This window comes from Mustela putorius, unplaced genomic scaffold, assembly GCF_011764305.1.
Source record: "Mustela putorius furo isolate JIRA1106 unplaced genomic scaffold, ASM1176430v1.1 tig00000508_pilon_pilon_pilon, whole genome shotgun sequence".
In the NCBI taxonomy this organism is placed as follows: domain Eukaryota; kingdom Metazoa; phylum Chordata; class Mammalia; order Carnivora; family Mustelidae; genus Mustela; species Mustela putorius.
This window is the reverse complement of record NW_025421402.1, coordinates 5,480,855-5,508,129: the sequence shown is the minus strand read 5'-3', so window position 1 is coordinate 5,508,129 and position 27,275 is coordinate 5,480,855. Positions and strand designations below refer to the sequence as shown.

General features: G+C 44.7%; 1 protein-coding gene across 4 annotated transcripts; it reads left to right on the top strand.

The window, feature by feature from the left end:
- LEMD1 (LEM domain containing 1) lies at positions 1-26,836 on the top strand. Of its 4 annotated transcripts, none has more exons than XM_013058278.1 (7): positions 1-77; positions 1,506-1,626; positions 2,422-2,544; positions 5,167-5,237; positions 7,230-7,307; positions 25,033-25,109; positions 26,218-26,836. In XM_013058278.1, exons 2-7 carry the CDS (start codon positions 1,545-1,547, stop codon positions 26,411-26,413), a joined length of 627 nt encoding a protein of 208 aa, XP_012913732.1. In that variant the 5' UTR covers positions 1-77; positions 1,506-1,544; the 3' UTR covers positions 26,414-26,836. The 4 variants fall into 4 exon arrangements, with proteins under 4 accessions (XP_012913732.1, XP_012913734.1, XP_012913731.1 ...); XM_013058280.1 differs by lacking the exon at positions 1-77 and adding an exon at positions 737-760; XM_013058277.2 differs by lacking the exon at positions 1-77 and adding an exon at positions 1,081-1,347.
- The last annotated feature ends 439 nt before the right edge of the window (positions 26,837-27,275 follow it).

Below are 27,275 nucleotides of genomic sequence, written 5' to 3'. Positions count from 1 at the left end.
TAGAAACCCTTGGGTGAAAGTCCCCCAGCTTTAGTAACCAACCCAAATGCATAGACTTTAGACAACCATGTAAAGGGGTAAGTGGATTAATCATCCCGTTGGATTCCATTTGAATCTTTTTCTTCCGTATGTGTGTTCCCTCTAGGCAATTGCCTAGTGTCACTTGAAATTGATGAGGGTTCTTTTGGAGGTTATTTTGGGGAAGGCGGCAAAACAACAGACAGCTGTTCTCAAGAACAAATGTCACGGGGCGTGCCCAAGCTAGTTTCTAATGATAATAAGAATAATTAAAAAAAAAATCCGAGGTGTATTGTCCTTTTCCTTTCTATATTAGGTTGTTTCCTAAGGGCCAAAAATGTTAATTCAGCTTCCCCAACACATAGAAAAGAAGGAAACTTCCATTTACTAAGCCCCTACTGTGCGCCAGAATGTGACTGTGGTCCAAGTGCAGCTTTAAAGAGGAGAACTGTAAAGCAAGGCGTTCTCCAACAGCCCTGTTACACATGACTACTCACAGCTTCTTCTAGCTTGTATACCACGTACTTCCTAATTGGACATTGATTGATCACCAATAAAGGCAAAGTCATTACTTAAAATTGGTCCAGATCCTCTTACGCTGAGTGATCGTCTTGCAGTGGTTTTCACAGCAATATTAAAAAACCTGGAAACATAATAGAAGTGAGGTACAACACATACACTTCTGTATTACAGATCTCTGTTGAAAGGTGTGACACACGGGTCTTTTCCAAGACTTTGTTAGGTAGGTGGAGGGGTCCTTTTGGGGGGATAAATTTATCAGGTGCATAGATCTGATGGAACTTGAGGCTAGTGTAGGACGGGTAAGCCAATCATGACTGGTGTAAGACTGTATAAATCAATTTATGTGCCAGAGAATGAATAGCTGACTTTTTTTTTCTTCTTCCAAATGCCAATTCAGCAATTACAAAGTCTGCTGGCGGTTAATTAAAAACTACCATCTCGTTATGTTCCGAGTTAAATTACAAGTGTGAAAACTACTAGTGTTTGCAGTAACCGAACGCTCTTGACTCTCTGTACTCTCATCAAAAGGAGGGCAGGGATAAATAACTTTTATTTAACTCACTAGAAAATCTCTCTCAGCTCTTTCATATTTAATTAACTTCTTATCTTCTCGGAGCTCTACGTCTTACTCAGAGTTCCTAAGCTGTCATGGAAGTTATTTGTTCCCGTGTTCATTTGAGGCAGAAGAATTTTCTCCCATGAGATGGGTAGAAAAGTTAGAAATAATTCAACCCCGGAGACACTGAGGGAAGTAGCACCCACCCAAAGCTTTGTGTAGAGGCAACCTCAACCCAAGAGAGATGTATGGTAGAGAATGGTGGTTTTGGGGTGGGAGGTGTGTTATTGCCTGCGCGTCTCCAAAAGTGGAGGGATTGGGTTGTAAGCCCTTCTGTGGACTTTTGGGAAAGTTCTAGTTCTTCTCTGTAAGGCTGATTTAATGAGTTGACTGTTTTCCTCTTTTGTAGATTGCACTGTCTGAAAGAGACCCAACTCCCCCTCACACCATGGTGGATGTGAAGTGTCTGAGGGACTATGAGTTACAGCATGAACTTCGTAAGCTCGGATTCTCACCTGGACCAATACTCCGTACGTATGATGCAAACATCAGAGACTCGTCGTTTATTATTTACAAACTACCTCCCAAGATTTAAAATTATTTACTGTGGAAGGGACATAACGCAACTAAAAAACATTAACATGGAAATAGAAAAAAAAAATTCTTAAAACGCAGAAAATCGGGGCGCCTGGGTGGCTCAGTGGGTTAAAGCCTCTGCCTTCCGCTCAGGTCATGATCCCAGGGTCCTGGGATAGAGCCCCTCATCGGGCTCTCTGCTCAGCGGGGAGCCTGCTTCCTCCTCTCTCTCTCTGCCTGCCTCTCTGCCTACTTGTAATCTCTGTCTGTCAAGTAAATAAATAAATAAAAATAAATTTAAAAAAAAAACGCAGAAAACCATAAAGAAGGAAGGAGTGAGAAATACACCCAGATTCTGTGCACAGGTTACTAAGTAGGGTGCCCGAGAGAAAGGACTGGTTTCTTCCAATGAGGAAACCTGGTTACTCTTGCTTCTATCACCCTGTTGGGTTTTTTTTCGTTTCTAGTCCGTGCACTATGTTAACTTTATGTACATATTCATATTCCCCGTAGATAGGAAGTGCAATTTTGTCAGTCTTACTTTTGGATATATCCATTGGAGACCTCACCTTAATTGCTTGTGGAAGGAAAGGAATGCGTTGAGTAGCTGTGGGGTGGACCCGATTGTAAAGACCGTAATTAACCATGTAAGGTACAAGAATAAGGATCCCTCTGTGAAATACCGCGAGCACAGTGAGATCCCCTGCAGGAGCGGCATAGCTTAATCCATTCTCCACCTCCTTCTTCAGCTTCCACCAGAAAAGTGTATGAAAAAAAGTTAGTGCAGCTGTTGGTCTCACCTCCCTGTACACCACCGGTGATGAATGGACCTGAGGGGCTGAACGGAGCTCAGGATGATGACGGCAGTAATGGTACGATCAGAAGCTGTACTGTTTGATAACAACTGTGGGCTTATTCATACCTGGTCTGGGATGCTCTATGCAGCTGGAAATGCTAGGCAGGGTGACCTATGAATTGGCCTTATGGCCTGGAGAATTGGTCCCCGGGCCACAAAAGGAATCCATTATCCCATGGCCATGTTCATGCCAGCAACTCCACTGGGTGGAAAGAGGGAGGAGGGAGAAGAACTGGTCAATCTGCCGGTCCTCTTACTAGCCAGAGCCAAATCTGTGTTTGATTTCTAAAACCGGGAGTTCCTACAGGTCGTTTTCCACATCTCCTTTGAGACCCCAAACTCTGCTTTGCCTCAGTCAATAAATGGGACGATTATTTTCTTCAGATTAAATGATTTCAAATCCATTCAGAAAGATGAACCAAACAGTACCTCCCGAAAGTCCTATGCCTACTGCCCTTCTGGCTTCATGGGAGCTGACCACAGCAGGTCTCCTCCGAGCTCCCGGGTAGGTGCAGAGCTGTGGTCTCTGGGATCTGGCTCGGGGGGTGGGTGGCTTCTGTTCCACTAGCCCCTGCCCCCACAGGCACCATTCTCCTGTAGGGGGTGGGCTCGGAGATTCCTACAGTCCATTCCAAGGCTGTTTCATTCAGTAAATAATTTATTAGGAGTCATCTAAGAGGCACAGTAAAGTAACAGGAACTGCCATGCTGGAAGGCCCCCCACCCCCAGTGCACTTCTGGCCTAATGTGCAATATCTCATTTAAGTCTCACAAACTTTTAGCTGACATTCCGATAGGCAGAGTGACCAACCCAAAAATCGAATAGCTAGGACGCGGCCCCAGAATGTGCCGTGAACAGCAAGGTCCGTTGTCTCCGTCACCATTACACAGGCAGCTCCTGGAACATTCCCAGGCACGGAGTGGGAATGCAGGTTGTGTTTGTTGAAAGAGGGTGACCGAACTGAGATTTGAACCCAGGTCTGGTTCTCATCATTGTGCTCTTGCCCAAGCCTTACACTGCTCTCATGATCTCTACTGTGAGGACGAACACATTACCTTTTTGACTGTCTTTGACCTACCAAACCCCGGCAATTTCATACAGCTCAAGGGAGTAGTTGAACAAGTAAGATAAGTGCCTGGGGCCTTTTGAAAAATCTGCTGGTGATGCCTGGTATCGCCGGAGCACAGTTCTGAGAGATTTCCCTAAGTCCTGCGGGGTCAGCCTCATTGGAAAGAGCAGCAGGGCTGGGGGACCGGACCCCACCAGCTCCTGAGCATACCGCAGGCCCTTTCTGCAAGGGGGATATGTTCAGAGTCCTGTCCCAGACCTGCGACTGAGGGTGTTTCCTGCCCTAGACAGGAGCTGAAGGGACTAGACCAGCCCTCTGATGAAAAGGAGGGCCAGGCTGGAAGGTTCCAGAGAGGAAGGCTTGTGTCCTTACTGCTCACAGCTGCCCAGGACGGCAAGTCAGAGCTGCAGAGCCAAGCTGTGGTGGTCCCAGACCAAGCTCTCCTGCTTCCCAGCACGCAGCCCTTCACAGAGGGGCACGCATGCCCAGGCTTCGAAAAAAATGGGTCCTTCCGTTTGTGAGCTTTGCCATTACCTTACGGACTGTGTTCACCTGATGCCAGATACATGCAGGCAGTCAGGTCAGAGGTGAAAGCTCTGGGTCAGTCCCTCCCTTGTCATGCAATTCTGTGGTGTCAGTGGACAGTGCTTAGGTCAGGTACACAATGACTGCTTTCTCCGGGTCAGGTCTGAATCAGATATTTAAATCTGCTCATTGGAGGAGCCTCAGAGACCCTGGTGCCATTAGAATGAAGGGGTTGTCACAGGACTGATAAAGTCCTGGGGAGATTCACAGAAACACCTCGTCCCGGGGGGGGGGGTGGTCACGGTGGGGAACATGTGGCAGGGGACAGTTCAGAGGCAAAGCAGTAGGTAACCCAGACAACGGGTGGATTTGATTTTTTTTCTCATTTTCACTCTTTGTTTTGGCACCGAGTGGACATAGCTTTTAGTCGAACCTCTTCTCCAGCGTCCCAGACATTTCTGAGTCAGGGGGCTCCTTTAAAATCCCCTCCAGCAGCTCTGCTCCATGTGCAACAGTCATGATTGCTGTGAGTTTATCAAAATGCTTCTCCACGGGCTGAAGCCAAGGGTTGATGAACAACTACCTTTCCTGCCCCTGGCAGTGTCCCCAGAGGTAAAGTCCTTTAGGGCAGGTCTGACCTTTCTGCCTCTGGGGGCTTCTTCCAACCTGGAAGGAGAAAGTCCTCCCGCCGACCTTGACATTCAGGGACTGGTGAGGCTTGCAGCTGGTTCAAAGGGGCAATAACTAGACTGAAAACAGCCACCCAGAGGCGTGGCCAGCTGTGAGCTCCTGGAGTCGTACAGACATGACGACCTTTTCCTGTTAGGAGCCCTCCCTGTGTTCCCAGGGGAAGGCCGCAGCGCTTTGCACAAAGGCCACTGCAGAAATGCCCTCTGCCCTCAGCAGAGCAAAGTGAATTTTCTTCCCCTCATGAACTTCTTCTGCCCTACAATTGGGAGAATGCACCCCGATGACTGGTGTTTATTTCCTTCTCTAGCTTGTATGTTCTCATGGCCTATTCTCCTTTTGTTTTTCATGATCCAGAGCTTAATGCCACTATCATTTTGAAAGGAAATATCATTCTCTCATCAGAAAAAAACAAGGAACCCAAAAAAGTATGTACAATTCTAATGCATGAATGCTTTTACCCATACTATATTAAACATAGGAAATAGCACTCCTCCTATGTATTAAGAAAGGAAATCGCAAAAGTGACTGCATTCTGTTCCAGCGGGAAAATCCTAGTTTACAATAGTTCACTGTAATGCAGGTTTCTGTTTTGTGAAGCTATTGCCATGTTCTGGCTCAAGACCCAGAGTCACCGTCCCCCTGTCTCTCCCTGAGTTTGCAGCTGTCCTGCTTTGCCCTCTGACTGCCATTCCCCGCCCCGACGGCCACCCCCGCCCCTTTCCCTGCCACAGGGTCCACATTCGCCTGGGCACCCACCTTGAGCAGAGAATCCTGCTTCCTTCTCTCTCTCTCTCTCTTTTTTTTTTTAAAGGACTTTTAAAAAAGATTTTATTTATTTGACAGAGAGTGCAAGCAGGCAGAATGGCAGGCAGAGAGAGAGAGAGAAGCAGGCTCCCCACCAAGCAAGGAGCCCGATGGGGACTCAGTCTCAGGACCCTGGGATTATGACCTGAGCCAAAGGCAGCCGCTTAACCGACTGAGCCACCCGGGCGTCCCCCTGCTTCCGTCTCTTTTCCAGACACTGAGCTCTGGCTTCTACCCTCAGTGCCATGTTGAAGCTCATGGCCAAGTGTGTGAAGGTCAGAGGTTTTGTCATGATGCCTCACTGGCTTAGTCCTTCTTCCCCCGGCTTCATCCTGGGGCTTCCGGGAAGTCACTTAACAGATGTCAACTCCTCGTGCGGCTTGATAGCTGGACCTACTTCATAGCGTGGGGCGAAGGGAAAGCGCCTGAATGAGGCACATAATTAGTTCACATAATGAACTCCAAGATGCCAACCCCAAGGATTTTTCCAGTCTTCTGACCACTGTCCCTCCGTATTTAGAGACGCCTGTCTCTTTCCATTTTGAGGACACAGTGGTGGCTTGGTTCCTGATTCTGCCCTTCTGACAGTTTCCATCCTGGCTGTCTTCAGGCCCTCAGGGAGATCTGTCTCGGGCCCCCTCTGCTCCGGCTCCGCATCATTTCCATTGCCCAACTCCTTGCCTTTGCCTCCTGTCCTCTTTCCACACAGAAGCTTCCCCACGGGCCCTGTCCCCCGAGGCAGAGGCCTTCACATGCAGCCCCCTCCCGGAGAGCTCTTTCCTTTGCTTTCCTCGTCTTTCGTTCCTTCCTCATGCAGCAAATGTTACTTATAATTGTGACATTTCGTAGACTACACAAAGCATATTTATTCCTCTCCCCAGGGTGAGCTCTACCTCCCAGCTCCTCCCACAGAGGACATCCAGGACCATGCTTATTTTCACCCACCCCAAACCTGCATCTGTGGCCTCTGTTCACCTTGATGCTCTTACCACCTTCCGGTGGCCCCGGGCTCAAGGTCTCAGAGTTATTTTGGAACACCCATTGCCCCTCACATATAAAGAGTTGCCAGTGGATTTGAATTATGATTTTTAAAAATCCATATCTCCTTTCTGCTCTCCTAGCTTGCATCCGTATTACTCATAACCCTGAGATCAAGACCTGAGCTGAGATCAAGTCTGACGCTTAACCGACTGAGCCACCCAGGTGCCCCCATAGTATGCGTTTTATTTTTTATTGGAACGATTGTAACATCCTCCTAACTGACCTCCGCCTCTCACGTTCCCTGATTCCATCGGACACATATGAGCAGTGTTTGGGCCGAGTCATTCACTCGTCTGGAAACAAGGGGCAAACTTGCCATACAGCACGAGGAGACCCCAGTATCTCCCACATCCTCCTACAAATTCTTCCCTGCTTTCCCACCTCTCTTACTTCCTCCCCATGTGCTTTTGCCTCAACTGCTCCTTATGCCTGGCATTCTTTTCAGCCTCCAACCCCCCACTCTATCCCCTGTCCATTTTTCTTCTGGTTAAAATCTTGTGATTGTTTAAGGACCCGACTCCAAGGCCATGCCTGTGCATTCCCTTAACATTGCCATCCATCCCCTTCAACAGCTGTCGCGGGCCCTGGCACAGAGTAGGAGCCCAGAGCTCACCCCAGCGCATCTACCGAACAGCTCTAGCGACAAACAGGTTAGTTTGCCAGCATAGCCCAGTATTGAGTACTCCTCGCTGAGTTTCAGTAAATGAGAAGGAAATGCGAAATACACATTCCTGTAGCTTTGGTTTCCCATTAGGAAAGAATTTGGATCTGATGAAGTAATTCTGGTAGCTTATCAAACATTCTAAAAGAATTTTTTAAATCTTCCAAATGGGAAGATCAGAGGGATCCTTCCCATTCAGAAAACCTCTTGTCGGCAGAACACCCCTTTGTCTAGTTCCTGCACAGACACAGAGGGGAAAAAAAAACCAACCTGAGTATTTGCGGTGCATGGGGGTGGGACTGGCGCCCTTGGGTCTTTGCCTTCCGTAAACCTGAAATAAAACCACATCAATACTTTGAATTGGCAAGAGAACTCAGTAGAAAGTTTGTGAGTCCCAAAATGTTTGCATCTGAAGGATATATAGAAGCCATTCTGATTCTCAGATGGGCCTCAAGACATCTGTTCAACTTTAAATTCTGAAGTAAGTGTAAATAAGCATTTAAATTTCCATGTAAAAGGTGGTAAAAAGTGTGTTTATGGAGTCCCTTGTCTAACACTATAGGCTTCAACGATGTAAGAGCAGTGGTGTGTACCTAACTGTCCTGTGAGTAGCTGGAGAGGCAGAATTTGCGCTGCTTTGAAACACCAACGAGCACCTGTTTCTCTCTTACCCAGCGGATACAAACCACTTTGAGATTTGGCTTATGTCCCTTTCCGGTCGCTTTGTAACCCGCACGTGCCTGTGTTTTATCAGACCACATGCGCAACCCCCTGCTTTGGCGATTCAGACCCCTCAGAAAGTCAGGCCAATGTATTTTTTTATTGGGGATTTTTTCATCACATGAACTCGGCGCACAGCGGGTGCCTCCGGTGATGGAGAAGGCAGGAAAGCCAATGTGTGTAACGCAAGCTCTAAGTCCTGCCCACCAAAGAGGGCGAAGTGGGATTTGGGATGCTGGGGAAGCAGAATGATCTGCCACATCAGGCTGCCTAGAGTGGCCTCGGAGTAAGGTGACCCTGTCATTTACACCCCGTACAGGATGCTTTTGAGACGAAAGGGGACACTTCTAGAAGGGACGCCGAAATAACGGGAATCCAGCAGGACGGTCCTGGCAAACTGGGGCATCTGGGCCCCCCGGGGCTTAGGAATGGTTCCAGGGGTGGGGTGGGGTGTCTGCACGTGTACTCCCAACTCTGGACAGCTGCTTGTCCAACCCCCAGAGGGCTGCTGGGCCCGGGAGCTGTGTGCTCTGCAGCGCCCCTGGCCCCTTCCGTGTCTCCTTGGTCCCTCCCAGACACGCATGCTCAGTGCTGCCAGCATCCCAGTTCTCTGTTCTCCCAGCGCAGAAAACTCTCTGTTCCATCTTGCCACCTGTGCTACACATTCCACTGGGAGCTTCTAAAAACGAGTTCCATGAGTCTGGGCCTTGCAGTCTGCCCTTTCTGTCCTCCCCGACTGCCACCCTCTGCCTAAGAGCTTCGGCTTCAGGTTGTAAAACCCTGAGCACGGAAACCTACAGTCTTTGAATGCTCTGCATTGAACCCGGTGCCAGGCCTACGGGGAGAGGGGGAGGGAGTTACTCAGTCTTTGAGCTGCTCAGTTTTTGTTGGCTGAACCCAAGGAAACCTTTTCCCTATATTGATGTGGACCATCTCCCTTTCTCTGACTTCCCATTCTGTACCATCTCTTTTGTCTCTTAGAACTACCTTAACGTTTTCTCCTGAGGCACAATGCTTAGGGCCCTGTGAATTGATGACCACCCAGGGAATGGTTGCAACAGATTTTCCACCCCTGGGTCTCAGCCTGTGAATTAACAGCTAATTACCTATTCTGGGCTTTGTGCTAGAACTTTCTGCGGGAGAAAATAGGTGCGCGAGGAGCCACGGTTCTTGCCCTGGAGGAGCTTAAAAAATGAGCTCTGGAAACAAAGAATGTGTGTATTAAAAATCTGGACTCTAGGGGCGCCTGGGTGGCTCAGTGGGTTAAAGCCTCTGCCTTCAGCTCAGGTCATGGGTCCTGGGATAGAGCCCCATGTCGGGCTCTCTGCTCAGCAGGGAACCTGCTTCCCTTCCTCTCTCTCTGCCTACTTGTGATCTCTGTCAAATAAATAAAATCTTAAAAAAAAAAAAATCTGGACTCTAGAGCCAGACTGCCTGGATTCAAATCCCAGCTCTGCCATTGACCTAGACAGGACACCTGACCTCCCCGTCTTCATTTCCTCATCTATAAATCAGGCTCATAAATGGTCTCAACGTCATAGAGCGTCGCGAGAATGAAGTTAAAATATGTGAAACAGAGTACAGATGCCATACTGTAAGAGTCACATAGGTACACTAATAGCTAGTAATGTCGTTAGTACGATCATAGAAAAAACATGATATTTAATTATCTACAAAATAAAGCAAACTACTTAGTGGAAAATAATATGATGGCAACGGAACGTCAGTATTAAACTCCTAAGTGCTACAGAGAAGGGTTTCTCAGCGTGCCCACAGGTATATTTATCGAATTAAATATACAGATGTAATTAAAGATTATTCTCTATATCAGTGCTGTGTGTTGAATGGGGCAGAACAACCTTTGAAAAAAAAGTCATATGTGTCCTCCTTGTATGTAAGGATGCCTTCTTAATCTATGCTAAATCCTTCCCCTGCTTTTTGAAACATTGAAAAAATTATTTATTTACTTATTTACTTTTAAAAGATTTTGTTTATTTACTTGACAGAGAGAGAAATCACAAGTAGGCAGAGAGGCAGGCAGACTGAGAGGGAGAAACAGGTTCCCTACCGAGCAGAGAGCCCATTGTGGGGCTCGATCCCAGGACACTGAGATCATGACCTGAGCCAAAGGCAGAGGCTTAAACCACTGAGCCATCCAGGCACCCCAGAATAATTTATTTTTGAAAGAACTTCAAACTGAGGGACAGTGGCAAGATTGGTATAAAGAAATCCTAGATTGCTCTTGCCCAGATTATCCAGTGGTTAGCTTTTACCGCCTTCACTCTGTGCGCGTGTACACACACATACATGTACGTGTCCACGCACATGCCCTACTATTGTGTCTTTGAACTGTTTGAGGGTCCACTGTAGACAGGAAGTCTCTCAGCTCCCCTGCACGTCTTCTGCTACCCCCAAAGGACACCATCCTCCATAACTACCATGTGGTGCTCCGAAGAGAGACATTCACATGGATTCAATGCTGCCGTCTAATAATCAGACCCCATTCATATTTCACCAACTGTCCCCAAAATGTCTTTCGGCTTTCTGGTCCACGACCAGTCCAGGGACACACTTTGCCTCTCGGCAGCCTTCTTCAGTCTGGAGGAACGGTGCCTCAATCTTTCCCTGTCATCCTTATCCTTGACTGTTTTAGAAAGTACAGGCCTTTCATTCTCTCTGATTTTTCCTTTTGACTATTCATAGAGGCTTTGCATTCTGGGCAGAAATACCTCAGACGGAGTGCTGTGCTCTTCTCAGAGCATCACACCAGGGAACAATGTCATCCTGTCCCACTGCCGGTGACGGCAACCTAAATCACCTGGGAAAGTTGGCGTCTGTCAGATTTCTCCCCTTTGTAACCGATCCGGCTTTTGTGGGGAATTATTCTGAAATGATACCAACATAGTGTTCCTCATCAAACCTCATCCATTGTCCCCAGCACCCATGGATGACTGCCTGATTCCGCCTCCATTATGATGATGGCCCATTAAGATTTGTTATATCTAGGGGCACCTGGCTGGTTCAGTTGATAAAACATGTGACTCTTGACCTCGGGGTTGAGTTCAAGCCCCATGGCGGGCAGAGAGATTACTCAAAAAAAAAAAAAAAAAAAAAAATTAAAAATAAGGATAAAAAGATTTTCTATTTCTATCCTTCCTTCTGTATTTTTTAGTTGACATTCTACCATAAAGAAGAGCTCCCCTTCTCATTCATTCATTCGTGTATATTAGCATGGGCTTGTTGATTCCTTTTGGCCCATAGGTTGTATTCACTGATATCATTTTACTGCTCAAATTGTTTCATTTTGGCCTGTGGGAGCCCTTTTCAAAACGTGTACTGTGTCCTTTTAATATGTCCTCATTATTCCTTGAGGATTTTCTTAATTTCCGGTACAAGAAATTTCAGTCCCTTCTTGTGCTTTGCCTGCCCTGGGAGCCTTGGTTCCTTTCATTGCAGGGTGGTATTTGGAAACCAAAATTTAGGCATTTAGGGAGCTCATTGCTCCTGGGGAGTCGTGGCTTCCAGGCCCTCTGAGTGAATAGAGCTAAAAAATAAATATCTGCGTATGTACACATACACCTAAACATCTGTAACGATTTTGTCTCTCTCTCTACATAAAGTTAAAAGCCATGGGTCCATGTTGATCTCCGGTTCCGATCCAATATTTCAATGTTCTTTCTACCCTTTCCCCTTCCTACAACAGTGAGAAACCTGGCTTCTGTTATCCCCAATGTATTTTTGGTCAATTTAAAAATTTTTGTCAGTGTAACAAGTCTCCCACCGTAACAGCTACTGCCTCTTCTGCAAAACTCCCATGACCCCCTCCTCTGCCACTGGACGTGCCAAACCCTCCACGTGGCCATTCTCTCGCCATCCCTCTTCCTTGGACACAGGGCACACAAATGCCTTCGTGCTGTCTCTTCCTCTCCTTCTTCAACCATAAGGGACCCCCATGTCCCCCTCCATATACACAGCCCCCTGCCCTCCTTCTCTTTGGCCTCTGGACACGCTGGCCCTCAGCACCCATGTCCCCTCTTCCCACACTGACTCCCAGGGGAAGGAAAGGAAGGGAAGGAAAGCTCATGTCTCTTTTTTCTTCCAATTCTGAGGTCTTTTTCCATATCTTTGTGCCAAAACTCTAATAGGATTTTTACTCTCCTATTACTGATGATAAGTTACCATGTTGGCCTGCAATTAGCACGTGCGTTGACTACCCCGAATGCTACCCTCGGGAGGCCCGATGTGCCAAGGGAGTATGTGTTAAAGGACTACTTAAGTATGCAGTTTGAGCTGAGTTGCATGAAAAGGTTTTAGGAGACCCCATGTTAAACATCGCTGTAACCGTTTCTTAATCAATTGAAAAAATCCTTATTCCCAGTAGTAGTTGTATATTCCACTTGGGTCAAAGTGAAGAGTAAATTACATATTCTATAACTACTTAATAAGCCCTCTCTTCTTACCTGTAACGTGCTAATGGGAGCTAAATACTGTCTTTACAAGGAATGTAATTTAACATTCTCCCTACAAAAATACTAACCTCCTGGCAGATATACTTAAATATGCTTAATGATCAATATGTCTTTATCTTATTGAGGACATGCTGATTCTTTCTGTGTAATAGAACCCAGTTTTTGAAATACAAGCGCAGCAGGAAGCTATAGTGAGAACAAACTCTGATTACAGTGATAACATGTTAATAAAGGTAAAATTATTTTCGTAAAACTGAATTATGAGTGGCGGTGTTTTCTTCCTATAGAAAAAGATGAATTTATTTAGAAAATGCAGCTTCTCCTTTTCACCTCCGAATATAACCTTTGGCCAATTTATCCTCTGCATTATAGGTCTATGGCTCTGTGTATCAATTTAGGGAGAGGAGTTTCCCCACTGCACCTCCTATATGAGAACCCCAGATTATATTGCTCTCTTGGGACTTTTAAGGTTTTGTAAGCAGCAGACCCTGTTCATCACTATTCGTAAGTTCAGGTGTGATTTTTTTTGTCATTATTGATCATGGAATTTCCTATTTGAAAGGCTTCTCGAAGGAGGCTCTGTGGCCTCTTTCAGATGAAGGATGAGGAAACGGGCCAAGAGGGATTATGACTCACCCAAGACCACACGGAGAGGTAGCAGAAGAATCAGAAATACATTTCCAGCCTCCTAATTTCCATTCTATTGCCCTTTCCTTTAGAGCAGGCTGCCAAAAGGGGAGGAAGGGCAACCAGGCACCTGAGTAGTGAAACAGCTCCCCCCAGTGTCTCTTTCCATGATATCGCAGAAGGCTTCCTGGACAGGAGTTCACCTGTGGAAGCAGGGGCTTCTGGTCTGGAGATCGCTTTGTAATGAGAGCCCTTAGGAGGCACTCTTCTGTGCTCCTTCCACTCAAACGCAGAAGCCCTGGTACAGAAATGAACACTGTTCAAATGGGCTGACGTATATGCAGATAGGCAGCTGGCATTTACCCAAGGGGACAGAAAAAAATTCAAACCTGAAAATATTTTTGACGTTTTATGATAGATCTTAGGTATCTAAAAAAGATATAAAAAATTCTATAATGAGCAGGTAGATTCCCACCCCAGAGATTAAAAAAGTAAATCCGTTCTGTTGATGACCAGTGGAGCCCTTCTTTTTTTTTTAAATTATTATTTTTTATTTTTTAAAGATTTTATTTATTTATTTGAGAGAGAGACAGTGAGAGAGAGCATGAGCAAGGAGAAGGTCAGAGGGAGATGCAGACTCCGCATGGAGCTAGGAGCCCGATGTGGGACTTGATCCCAGGACTCCGGGATCATGACCTGAGCCGAAGGCAGTCGTCCAACCAACTGAGCCACCCAGGCGTCCCAGTGGAGCCCTTCTCGATCGTATTCCTTCCTCTTCCTTCCTTCCCCGCAAGGTAACCACTATCCAGAATTTGCTGCTTTTCCCTTCCTTTATATACCCACAAACTTTAGTTTCTCCTGATGTTAGATTTCATTTAAATGACATCGTCATAGGGCACCTGGGTGGCTCATTTGATCAGGAGTCCCACTCTTGATTTAGGCTCAGGTCATGATCTCAGGATCATGAGATCGAGCCCCAAGTCACACTCTACACAAGGCGTGGAGCCTGCTTGGGATTCTCTGTCTCTTTCTCTCTGCCCCTCCCCACCTTCTCTCACTCACTCATTCACTCACTCAATAAATAAATAACAGCATCATATAAATATTTTCTGTAACTTCCAATTATCATTCAGCATCATGCCATGGGCTTCTTCCAATATTTATAGTGCTGGTTCATTCATTTGTACTGCTATATAGTTATTGTAAAAATATATTATCCATTCCTTATTTATTGGACATTTGGATTGTTTCCAGGTTTTTCTAATAAGAGCTATGGTGCTACAAACATTGTGATATGTGACTCATTGTATACATGTGCAAGAATTTTTTTCTGATTGAATGAATACACCTAGGAGTGGAATTACTGGATAACCAGGGACACAGACCTCTTCAACTTTAGAGATATGTTAAGTAACCCTACAAAGTGACGAGTCATTTTCCATTTCTACCAGCAATATATGAAGAGCTCTGTCATTCTTAATCTTCAAAATTTCATATCGCCTCACTTAATGTTTATCAAAGTAGTGGGTATAAGATTGTATTTCAGTATAATGATAATTTGCTTATTATTTTGCTTATAAGGTTGAGCATCTTACATGTTTTTGATCACTTGTGTTTTCTCATCTATGAAGTGCCGGTTCGTGTCTTTTGCCCATTTTTCTATTAGGTTACCTTTTTCTTGTTAAGGTACAGGATCTCTTTGTATATTTTGGATACTAATCCATTGTCAGTCATAAGTGTAGCACGTATCTTCTAGTAGTCTGGGCTTATCTTTTTTTTTTTAATAGGAGTTTTGGGTTCACAGCAAAATTGAGAGAAAGGTGCAGAGATTTCTTCTCTACTCCCTGCTCCCATACATGCATAGTCTTCCCTTTTACCATCCCCCGCTTGGGCCCTGTATTTTCACTCTTTCCTCAGTGACTTAAAAAAAAAAAAGTAATGACAAAAATAATTTCAACTTACAAAAAGTTTCTAACAAATAATTCTTCTATGGTCTTCACCCAGGTTTACTGGTTTTTAACATTTTGCCATATTTGTTATATCATTTTATCTGTTCTTTTCTTGGACTAAATTGTAAACATCATGATCTTTTATGCCATCCCCAAAACTTCGGTGTATATTTCCTTAGACTGAAGACATAAAGATATTCACACTACAGTGACAAGAATCAGAAATTTCTCTTTTTTTCTAAAGATTTTATTTCTTCAAGAGTGAGCATGAGTGAGAGCGCACAGGCAGAGGGAGCAGCAGGCAGAGAGAAGAGGGAGAAGCAGACTCCCCACTGAGCAGGGAGCCCGATGCTACACGATGCTATGGGGCTCCAGCCCAGGACCCTGGGATCATGACCTGAGCCGAAGGCAGATGCTTAACCGACTGAGCCACCCCGATGCCCCAGAAATTTTTCTACTAGGATTAAATTGACATAAAATTTACTACTTTAAAGCGCACAATTCTCTGACATTTGGGGGCATTCGTAGTGCTGTGAAACTATCACCTCTATCTCGTCTCAAAAGGTTTTCATGACCTCAAAATAAAACTCAATACTCGTTAAGCAGGTCCTTCCCAACAGGTTCATACGAATGGAATAGTCAGTCTGTGACATTTTGCAACTGGCTTCTTTCACCCACCTAACAGTTTGCAAGGTTCATCCACATCACAGCCTGCATTTGTATCAGCGCCTGAGAGAATAACGTTCCGTTACATGAATAGACCACATTTGCCTACTCATTCGTCTGCTGATGGACATTTAGGTCTTTCCCACCTCTTCCACCTCTTGGAAAAGTGATACTGTAAAAACCCAAGGACAATTTGAATGGAAATTCAAATTCTGTTTTCAATTCTTTCAGATATACACCTAGGAGTGGAATTGCTGGGTCATGTGGTGTTTCTGTGCTTAACGTTTTTAGTAGAGGCTAAATCAATTTCCACATTAGCTGCAGCATTTTACATTCACACTAATACCTGAGGACCCAGGGTTACCATACCCTTCACAACACCTGTCGTTCTATGCGACTTGTTTTTAGTAGCCATCCTGGAGGATGTGAAATGCTATCTCAGTGAGTTTGGATTTCCATTTTCCTAATGACTAATGATGTTGAGCATCTTTTCACGTGCTTATTGGCCATTCATATATCTTCTTTGGATAAATGTCTAGTCCAGCCCTTTGTCTGTTTTTTAATTAGGTTGCTTGTTTTTTTATTGTTGGGTTATAAGAGTTCCTATATATTCTGAAAGCCAGACTGTTGTCAGAGAAAAGATTTGCAAATATTTTTTCCCATTCTGTGGGTTGCCTTTTTATTTTCTTGGTAATGTCTCAAAGGTCTTCAGAAGTTTGATTATGATGCGTATTTGGTATAGATTTCTTTGTGTCTGCTCTGTCCTCAGAAATTCACTGAGTTTCTTGAATCTGTACATTTATGTCTTTGGCCAAATTTGGGACATTTTCAGCCATTATTTCTTCAAATATCTTTTTCAGCTTGACCTCATTCTCCTCTCCTTCAGGGCCTCTGATGACACAAATGCTCAGTCTTCTACAGTAATCCTCCTAGACTCTGTTTATCTGGGGGTTTTGTGTGTGTGTGTGTGTGTGTGTGTGTGTGTGTGTGCTTTTATTTCTTTTCCTGTTTTCTCTCTGTGTTTTGTTGTGGGTGATTTATACAGTTCTATCTTCACGTAGATTGATTCTTTCCTCTGTGTTCCCCCATTCTTCTGTCAAGCCCATCTAGTGAGTTTTTAATTTCGGTGGTTGCATTTTTTTTTTCACTTCTAAATTTACATGGGGCTCTTCTGTATATATATTCTACTTTTTTGCAAGGAGTTAATTTTTTTTTTGTTACAAAACATTTCCTATTGCTCATATTGCCTATGAAAAGCATTTTATGGTGGCCGCTTTAAAATCCTGGTCAGATAATTCCAACATCTGTGTCATCTCCATTGGCTGATGTTTATGAGACTCCGGATCTCAGTTAAATCTTTTGTTTCAGCAGGGCTCCTCAGACTCCACACTGAGGAACTGTGGGGAAGCGGGGGAAGAGGGGCCCCAGCTCTTTGCTGTCAGGTGGGGATAGAAGTCCAGGTCCCGGGGTGCCTGGGTGGCTCAGCGGGTTAAAGCCTCTGCCTTCAGCTCAGGTCATGATCTCAGGGGGGAGCCTACTTCCTCATATCTCTCTCTGTCTGCCTCTGCCTGCTTGTGATCTCTGTCTGTCAAATGGATGAATAGAATCTTTGGAAAAAAAAAAAAAAAAAACAAGTCCAGGTCCCCCTCCGGGCCTCCAGTGCCACCCTGGTCTGGGTGTGGAGGCACCTTGTTGCTGGGCTACTGTTGGGGTGGGGGCTCCTGTGTGGCCTCCATTGACTCCACCCCTGTGGGGAGGGGGAGGATTTGACACCTGGGGCTGGTGGTCCAAGCTTCCCCCCTGCATCTTGGCTGGTGGGGATGGGGGTGGGCCCTGTGGCTGGGGTACAACAGTGATTGTCAAAAAAGTCTCCCATCATGCTTGGTTGCCCCTTTCTTCTTTTCAGTCCTTAGGCTATTCTGGGGGCTTTTTCCATTTGCACCCATTATGGTTTTCAGGTTACCTTTCTCCAGCGCTCCCTCTGGGGGTAAAAGCATGACCCAGGACACTCACCATGTGTCATTCCTGGGTGCTAAGGTCCCTAGTCCCTCTGCTTCTCTCCACCTTTCAGCATCTTTTTATATTTGCTTTATATGTAATGTCCAGGTTTTGGAGCAATACTCAGTAGAAGAAATTGAGAGAAGCATATCTATCCCATCTTGTTCCCAATCCCATTTGTGAAGTCTGCCCTTTTTCTTCTGATCTGCACTGTTAGCTTTTGTCCTATATCCAATTTCCATACATACATGGTTGTTTCAAAATGTACCCAGGATTTGTTTTAACCACATATGGTAAGGGGACAGACGTGGAGAGAGCGGCCACTGAAAGAGTTCGTGGCACGCAGGGCCACGTGGGGAAGGACCAGGGTCAATGGATGTGGTGGGGGATGGGGGCCGGGGGCGGTGAGAGAAAGATATGGCCACCGAATTCATCGTGGTTTTTGTAGGAAGAAATTGGTCAGGTAAGGTACGCATTTTAGAATTGGCTAGTTTTAACTATTTCAGTGGACTCCAGGCCACAGGACTGGTTCCTAATTGGCCAGTATCCGGCCCCGGGCTGAATTACAGCAGGGGAAATATTGGGTTGGTGTGTGAAAGGCAAAGGAGATAGTTGGGGATATGGGTTTGGGGTTGGTTGACTTGCCTCTGAAAGGCTTGCTCACGTGCCTTCTCTCTAGGATTAGCAAGAGTCAAGATGTCAAAAAGCATCATAAACCACAGATAACAAAAGCCGTGATTAATTCAACAGGGTCTCTATTCTCATCAGTTTGTCTGACCTGTGCCAACAGCAGAATGTTTTAATTACCTTAACAAGCCCCCATCCTCCTTTCTGTTTTAAAATAGATTCTCTATTTGACTTGTCCTTTTGTCCTTCCATATAGATTTTAGAATCAGCTTATCAAGTTCCACGAAAAATTCAGACTAGAATTTTGATTGAAATTTTATTGACTTTATGAATTAATTTGGAAAGAGCAAAATCTTTATTGTTTGTTGACTCTTCCTGTTCCTGTTCTTTACATTAATTTAAATTTTCTTTAATGTCCTTCAGTAAGATTTTATAATTTTTCTCAGTGTAGATCATGTTCATCTTTTATTAGATTTAGCAGGTAGCTGTTTTAAGTTTTTAATTTTTGTTGCTCTTGGGGATAGTATCTTTTAAAAATCATGTTTAAAGGGTTTGTTGCTAGTATATAGAAATAGAATTGACTTTTGCGTATTGATCTTATAACAACGACCCTCTGCAATTATAATAATTTTTCTGTAGATTTTTTTTTAGTGCAGTTTGTATATCTTTCTTTGTTTATTTGTTTGTTTTATTGGACTGGCTAAGTCTCCTTTGTTACATCATTAAATAAGAATGGTAATAAGAATTCTTTCCTTGGTTCTGATTTTAAAGGAAATACAGGGGCACCTGGGTGGCTCAGTGGATTAAAGCCTCTGCCTTTGGCTCAGGTCATTATCTCAGAGTTCTGGGATCAAACCCCATATCGGGCTCTCTGGTCCGCAGGGAGCCTGCTTCCTCCTCTCTTTCTGCCTGCCTCTCTGCCTAGTTGTGATCTCTGTCTGTCAAATAAATAAATTAAAAAAAAAAAAAAGGAAATACATTTAGCATTTTGCCTTTGAGATGATTTTTGGTGTAGGTATTGGAAGACACTTTTTGTCAAGTTAAAGAAGTTCCTGTTCTGTTCCTGGTTTGCTAGAAGAGTCCCTTTAAAAAAATTAACAAACCAGGAATCGTGACGATCATAATGTTTTCAACCTTTCTTTTTTTAATGTGGTAGAGATTATTTTAGAAGGCTTTTAATTAATTCAAAATCATGACTTAGGTTAACAGAGCACAGTGTTGAAAATGAGAGCTTTATTAAATCAGGGCTGAGGTAAAAACAATGAAGTAAAAGTCTGAAATTACTGTAGGATCTGTTATTAATGAAATCATTTTTAGTCAATAAAGGACTTTGAGGTTAACTCAATATTAAGGAGCTCTAAATCAAAAGGTTTTTTCCTGGCTGGGAGCAGGTTCACAATGGCCAGTTTGTCAAGCTATTGGTAAAAATGTCTGGTTCTATAGTATAAGTTGTTTTTGAAAAACTGCCATCCATGAACTAGCGTGATTGGAAAGCGTAACACATTGTAGTTAGGAAAGGGTTTCATCCCCGACCCTTGGAACAGCACTGCCTCCTGACACGCCCAGAGGCCAGCAGTAAGAAATCCTGGGTAAGGGGTCCCTGGGGGGCTTGGTCAGTTGAGCAACTGTCTTTTAGCTCAAGTCATGATCTCAGGGTCCTGCGATCGAGTCCTTCACTAGGCTCCTTGCTCAGCGGGGAGTCTGCTTCTCCCTCTGCCTGCCTCTCTGCCTGCTTGTGCTCTCTCTCTCTCTGATAAATGAATAAATAAAATCTTTTTTTTTAAGATTTTATTTATTCATTTGTCAGAGAGAGAGAGAGAGAAAGAGCAAGCACAGGCAGAGTGGCAGGCAGAGTCAGAGGGAGAAGCAGGCTCCCGGCGGAGCAAGGAGCCCAATGTGGGACTCGATCCCAGGATGCTGGGATCATGACTTGAGCCGAAGGCAGCTGCTTAACCAACTGAGCCACCCAGGCGTCCCTGACTAAATAAAATCTTAAAAAGAAGTAGCAGTAGTAGTAGTCATTGTCGTCCTGGGAGAGTAAGAGAAAGGAGCGGGGAAGAAGTTGGCACAGTTCGGCATGGTGCCTGACACCCCCTCTCTTGATTGCCTGTAACTGCAGGGGTCAGGCTATGACAGGGGTCTGGCTAGGTTTGGGGGGTCTACCTTGTCAAATACGTGTCTCGTGGATATGCAAACATACTTTTATTTCCTCATTCCCCAAAATGAATTGTTTTAAGTCACAGTAGATCATTTTCAAAAATCAAATACCTTTTTTGATGAGTAAGGATTGAATGAGAAAACAAAATGATTCTTTTTCATCTGGTTCTGGATATTAGCCCAGGGTTTTGTAGTTCCCTATAATACAGTAGGACATAATATCTCATACACACTCTGGTTGCAGATTCCATGGATATACTAAGTAAACCAGAATTAGCACAAAATTAGTTTATCTAGAAAAATCTTCCTTAAAAAAAAGAACAATTCATCGAAGATAATTAATAAGAAATCAGATGGCTACAAGTTTCATTTCTATGGGAAGGGAATTAATGATTTGATCATTTATCAGTTAGTGAGAACAGTTTTTACAAACATGTTCTGCTCTGTTTTTCATGATGAGTTTCCCCAATAGATTACAAAACAAGAACACAAAGCACTGGGTCCAGAATATGGGGGCTCGGTTACAGTTGTGCTTTCTCCTAATCATGTAACCCAGGCAAATAGTTTCACTCCTATAAACCTCAATTTTCTCATTTATAAAATGGCCACTACATGGGGCATCTGGGTGGCTCAGTCACTAAGCATCTGCCTTCGGCTCAGGTTGTGATCCCAAGGTGTCGGAATTAAACCCCGCACAGGGCTTCCTGCAGGAAGCCTGCTTCTCCCTCTCCCACTCCCCTGCTTGTGTTTCCTCTCTGGCTGTCTCTCTCTGTCAAATAACTAAATATAATCTTTAAAATAAAATGAGATAAAATAAAATAAAATGGCCACTACAGAGTTATTAGAAAGAATATGTGGCTGGGGGCATGTTGAATGCCCAAGACAACAGATGCTCAAAACATGATATTTCTAATTTTCTTCTAGTAAAGCCTGCCTCACTATCCATCTTCTGCAGGATAGCAGAGTGAGCATGGCAGGGGCTCTGAGACTATGCCACCTGGGTTGACTCCTGGCTCTGCCATCTCACCAGCTGTGTGGCCAAGGGCACGCGATTTAAACTCTCCATGCCTCGGTTTTGTCGTCTGTGAAATGGGCACCATAAAAGCACCTTCCTCACAGGGTGTTGGTATTGAGAATTAAATGGATTTATTTATGTAAGATGCTTAGAGTGGTGCTTGGCACACAGGAAATAACTACATAGGTGTCAAGATGATATTAAGACACTCGTTTATCGAATTGGCATATCTCAGGATAATTACATCTGTCACTACAGCTGTGATCAATAACATGTGGATGGGTGACATTTTCTTTTTTTTTTTTTCAGATATATTTTTTTAAGATTTTATTTATTTATTTGACAGACAGAGATCACAAGTAGGCAGAGAGGCAGGCAGAGAGAGAGGAAGGGAAGCAGGCTCCCCGCTGAGCAGAGAGCCCGACACGGGGCTCGATCCCAGGACCCTGGGATCATGACCTGAGCTGAAGGCAGAGGCTTTAACCCACTGAACCACCCAGGCGCCCCTGGGTGACATTTTCTGACTTGAATGCCAGGGGATTAATGAAGAGGGTGGGGAAGCAGAGGCGGCCACAACCTTAGCTGTGAATGCTTTGAAAACAGCCAGACTTTTTTTCCTTTTTTTTTTTTTCCCCAATTCTAGCTCCAGGCATAGGGAGAAAGGAGCATTACACTCCCCCAGGGGGGCGATTTCATCCTCACTAAACCATTGCTTTAATGAACACCAATATTTTTTAGTTCCATTGCAAATGGCATTTATAGTGAAAACCGTATTTTAACAACATTAAAGGAATTTTTTTTAAATGAAAAATGAATCAACTCTAAACATGCCACCTGACACAAAAACCGTTTCATTGTTTCTATTTCCCTCTAGCTGTTGTTTATGGGCACCGCATGGTGAAAGTTTAGCCAGTTGTCATCACTGTGCGTGTACAATTCTCTACTCTGTTTGCCATGATCAATAACCCTGACTTTATAATCATTATTCTTATTGATGGCTGAACAGTCAAGTTGATAAGCCATAATTACTCCTTTTTTGAAAACCCAAATGTCCACATTTCATATGCTATAGGGGGAACTCTACGTGTGAATGATAGTCAAGGACAGAAATGATAAAAGGAGAGGCAATCAAAGACCTAAACCTCCTTGTGGCAGGAGGGAAGAGAAAGAAGGGAATACTGGATTGCCTAAGAGCTGTGAAATCCTATAATTTGATTTTGCAAAAGACTTCTACCCCCAATGTTTTGTTGAACAGACCTATTTTTGCATGTAGGAGAATTTAAAAGAAGTTGCATGTGATGGGTACGTGGAGGCTCATTATCCTGTTGTCTACTTTTGTGTCTGCTTGAAACTTTCTGTAATTAAAAAGGTTGAAAAAAAAATGTGCTTATAAACGATTTTTCCTACACCCTTGAAAAGAGTTTGAAGCGTCTCTTGGTAGCAAACCACCACTGGATCCTTGAGGATTTTCAAAGTCTGTTTTCTGCAAGTGTCCCCTTCTTCTGGGAAATCGTAGGTGTGTGCACATATGTAGTGTCTGCACTGGGCTGCTTTCTTGATGTGGCCTTCCTGGGCTGGGCATAGCTTCCCATCATCAGCAGAGGCCTGGCTTGGGTATCACTAAGGAATTGTTAAGAACCTCTCTGGGGCGCCTGGGTGGCTCAGTGGGTTAAAGCCTCTACCTTCAGCTCAGGTCATGATCCCAGGGTCCTGGGATCAAGCCCCACATCTGGCTCTCTGCTCAGCGGGGAGCCTGCTTCCCTTCCTCTCTCTCTGTTTGCCTCTCTGCCTACTTGTGATCTCTGTCTGTCAAATTCAAAAAAAAAAAAAAAAAGAACATCTTCTTTAAGAAGACAAGGCAAGGGAGTGGAGGTGAGAGGGGGAGGCCATAGCTGCTTGGGCATCCGTGGCCAGTACCGGGAAGCGGGTGACCAGTCATAAATGATGGTACACCAAGCCATGCTCTCCCCACAGCCTACCTTGGGCTGAGACCATCGGTCCTGCCGACACAACACCTGACTGGGACATTGCAGATATTTGAGGATGATGAGGCCCGCATCATAACCATGAATGGACAGTCAGCTAAACTAGACACATGAGGAAAAACAGCAACATGCAATTAATAATAATGACCAGAATCACAATTATTATTGCTAACGTGCATTGAATGCTGACTATGGGCCAGGAGATGTTTTAATCATTTGGCATATGTATATATATATATATATATACACACATATACATATATATATATTTTTAGACTTTATTTCAGACAGAAAGAAGAGAGAGAGAGAGCACACATGAGCAGGGGGAGGGGTAGAGGGAGAAGCACACTCCCTACTAAGCAGGAAACCCAATGTGGGGCTCGATCCCAGGACCCTGGGATCATGACCTGAGCTGAAGGCAGTTGCTTAACTGACTGAGCCACCCAGGGGCCCCTCATTTGCATATGGTAAGTCGCTCCATCTTTACAACTCTATTTCACAGGGAGGAAACAAAGGCATAGAGAACTGTACCATTTCACTTTATTGGAAAAATAACAAAATGAAAGGAAGTTTTGGGAAAAGAACAGAAAATGTGATTGTCCTGACTTCTATACCTTTTACAGGACAGCATTTTCATTTTCTGAAATTACTTTTCTGTTTTTTTTTTTTTTTAAGATTTTATTTATTTGACAGAGAGAGACATAGGGAGAGAGAGGGGGAACACAAGTGGGTTGGGGGAGGGGGTGGGGGTGGGGTGTCAGAGGAGAGGCAGCTTCCACTGAGCAGGGAGCCTGATGCGGGGCGCAATCCCAGGACCCTGGGATCATGACCTGAGCCCAAGGCAGATGCTTAATGACTGAGCAACCCAGGCACCCCATACTTTCCAGTTTTTGTCCATGGCCAACTTGCTTTTCATTTTATTTTTAATTAATTTATTTAATTTTTAAAAAGAGTTCTTTATTTCTTGAGAGTGAGAGAGAGAGAGTGCGTGCACATGAGTGTGCAAATTGGGGTGAGGGTGGATGCCGAGGGAAAGGGACAGGGAATCCTCAAGCAGATTCCCCACTGAGCATGGAGCCCCACGCGGGGCTCGATCTCATGACCCTGAGGCCATGACCTGAACCAAAACCAAGGGTCGGTCGCTCAACTGATTGAGCAATAACATTATTCTTTATATATAAATGATGCCTGCTCATAAAAAAACAAAAACAACTCCAAGCAATAAGGCACAAAGAAGAGCAAAATAAAGAGTTTGTTACCAGAGTGTCTATTGTTAAGGCATGAGTCACTGCAGTATAATATTACTCCACGGCATGGGAATGTTTTTGCTAATTATTGAGTAAAGGCAAACTGGAAGTTTGTGTTATGAGGTGGCTAAAGACCTGATGTAACAGAAATATCGATCAGTCCTCAGAGTATATGGCTTTTTATAGAATAAAAAAAATAAAGTCCTTTGTACCAGACCTGGGAAACAATAAATTCTTTTCTTTCTGTTCATTAGAGACTCGAGACTTCCATCACCAAACCAAAAGCCCTAGATATCAACTGCCTGGTTTATAAGCATTCCGAGGGAATAAGGTAATGCTTTTCTTAGCATGTGAGAGGATATTGTTGTCTTATATAACTCCTGGGGACAAATTTGTTATTCAAATTTCTGTGAAGGGCTTGAGGCTGAATAGAATCTGTTGAGAAAGAAAAGATTCGTCATATCTCATCATTTCTTTTTCTTTTTTAAGTTTTGATGTATTTGTCAGAGGGAGAGAAAGAGAGCACCAGCAGGGAAGCAGCAGGCGGAGGGAGAAGCAGGCTCCCCACTAAGCAAGGAGCCCAATGTGGGGCTCCATCCCAGGACCCCAGGATCATGACCTGAGCCGAAGGCAGACGCTTAATCCACTGAGCCACCCAGGCATCCCTGTAGCTCATCATTTCAAAACTGAAAAGACTTTGCATGAACTATCTAGTTCACCACTTAAGTTTGGAGATAAGGAAATAGGCCGGAGAGGCTGGATACTGAAAGTCACTACAAACTGAGACCAGAATCCGTTCCTATTTATGTCCTGAAAAATAGGGAGAGAGAGAGAAAAAAAAAAGAGCAGGTAGTTGAAATAAGAGCTCAAGACAGGCCATTTTAGTTGTTGTTCAGAAAGAAAAGTCTTCCGGAAAATTCCAGAACTTCTGAATAAACTTAGGCAGATTTCCAGGATTAGACAAGTGGGTCCATACATAAACTCTCACTAAGATATTTCAGACCCTACCCACTTGTCCTTTTAAATCAACATTAGCAGATTTCGAAAGCATTTCCCATCCTACCCCTGAGGGGCAGTCCTTACACGTGTGGAGAGAGAAAGGAGAGAGCGTGGGTCCCGGCATCCCCCATCCACCTGGACCCATTCCCAGTGGGGGCTGACGGGTCTGCGGGTCCCTGCGGCAGGCCTTGGGCCAACATAGGGAGACGGTGTGCAAGCGGGTGGTCCTACTAAAAAATGCTTTTGGGGATTTTAGGGATCTCACATCCCTGGGATCCCTCGTTAGCCTCCCTTGTTGAAATCAGCCTAGGTTTTAAACAAGTAGAGGGCTGCTCTCTCAATTGTAGCCTCACGTCGGTTGCTCCCTTGGGGCCCAAGGTCCACATACGTTAAAGAGGTGCTCAAGTCCACAGCCCTAAGAACCACTCATGTTTTCACAGGTTACCCAAGAGAGCATCAAACCCCAGATGCAGAGGATGGAGCACCCGAGAGACTGGCGACTGCCCCGGGAACAGGAGTTTTGAGTACGGGAACCTAGAAATGCTTCCCGTGGGCTTGAAGCTCGCTGTGCTTGGTATCTTCATCATTGTCATCTTTGTCTACATAACGGTGGAAAGGAAGCCATTCTTTGGCTAAGTGCTTTAGAACAGAGCAGGGAGGGAGCAGCTGAGCGCGGCTCGAAGCCCTCCAGCTGCAGGAAAAGAACAGAAAGACTGCTCCAACCGGGGCGCCCAGCCCCACAGCCAGGTTGCTTTCCATTGTGCTGCTGCTCTCACAAATCTGTACCCAGGCTCAGGATTTCAAAGCCGAAGGGGCCTCACGTGCTGTCTGGTTCACCACTCGTGTTTCAGAATAAGGAACTAGTCCGGGGAGGTCGAGGACAGTGCCAAAAGTCGAAATGAACAAAAACCAACATCCACTGTGGCAGAAACGAGGGACAGAATGGGGCACTCCTGTCGAGGAGCTTGGGCAGAAGGAGTCCCCTGGGTCGTGCTGGCCATCAATAAAACCACCACCACATTTGAGCATACTTCCAAAAAAGAAAACCGTGCCTCACGTTTTTCTTTTGAACTACAGGGCTAAGCCCGTAGGTCCCACTTTATTCCCTCGTCCAGTGGTAGAGTCAACTATGGGAAAGGCCCCCGACCTGTAATTAACAAAAAAGGAATGTGTCTAGTTCGGTAAACACAAAGCCATATCCAGCATCACCAGTCGTGAAAGGGAAGCAATTCAGAGCAAGATAGCAATTTTGCCATTGAAACTAGAAGGTTTGAATAAATTAGTGCCTGGTGAGGGAATGTTGGTATCGGGGTGGACTCTGGGAGCAGGCAGAGCTGGGGAGGTGCCTGGCTCCTCGGACTTTGGCGGGGGGTTCCTTGTTCTCTGTGTGTCAGTTTCAACTTCTGAAAATTAGAGATAGAATAGACCGCTTAGGGGATGAAGAATTTGAAGAAATAATCCATGCAAAGTACTTAGCCTGGTCCCCACCTGATGGGTA

Coding starts and splice junctions, on each gene's coding strand:
- LEMD1 (XM_013058277.2), top strand. Junction 5,238..7,229: donor AAAACAAGGAACCCAAAAAA/GTATGTACAATT, acceptor CCCCTTCAACAG/CTGTCGCGGGCCCTGGCACA. Junction 7,308..25,032: donor ACAGCTCTAGCGACAAACAG/GTTAGTTTGCCA, acceptor TCTGTTCATTAG/AGACTCGAGACTTCCATCAC.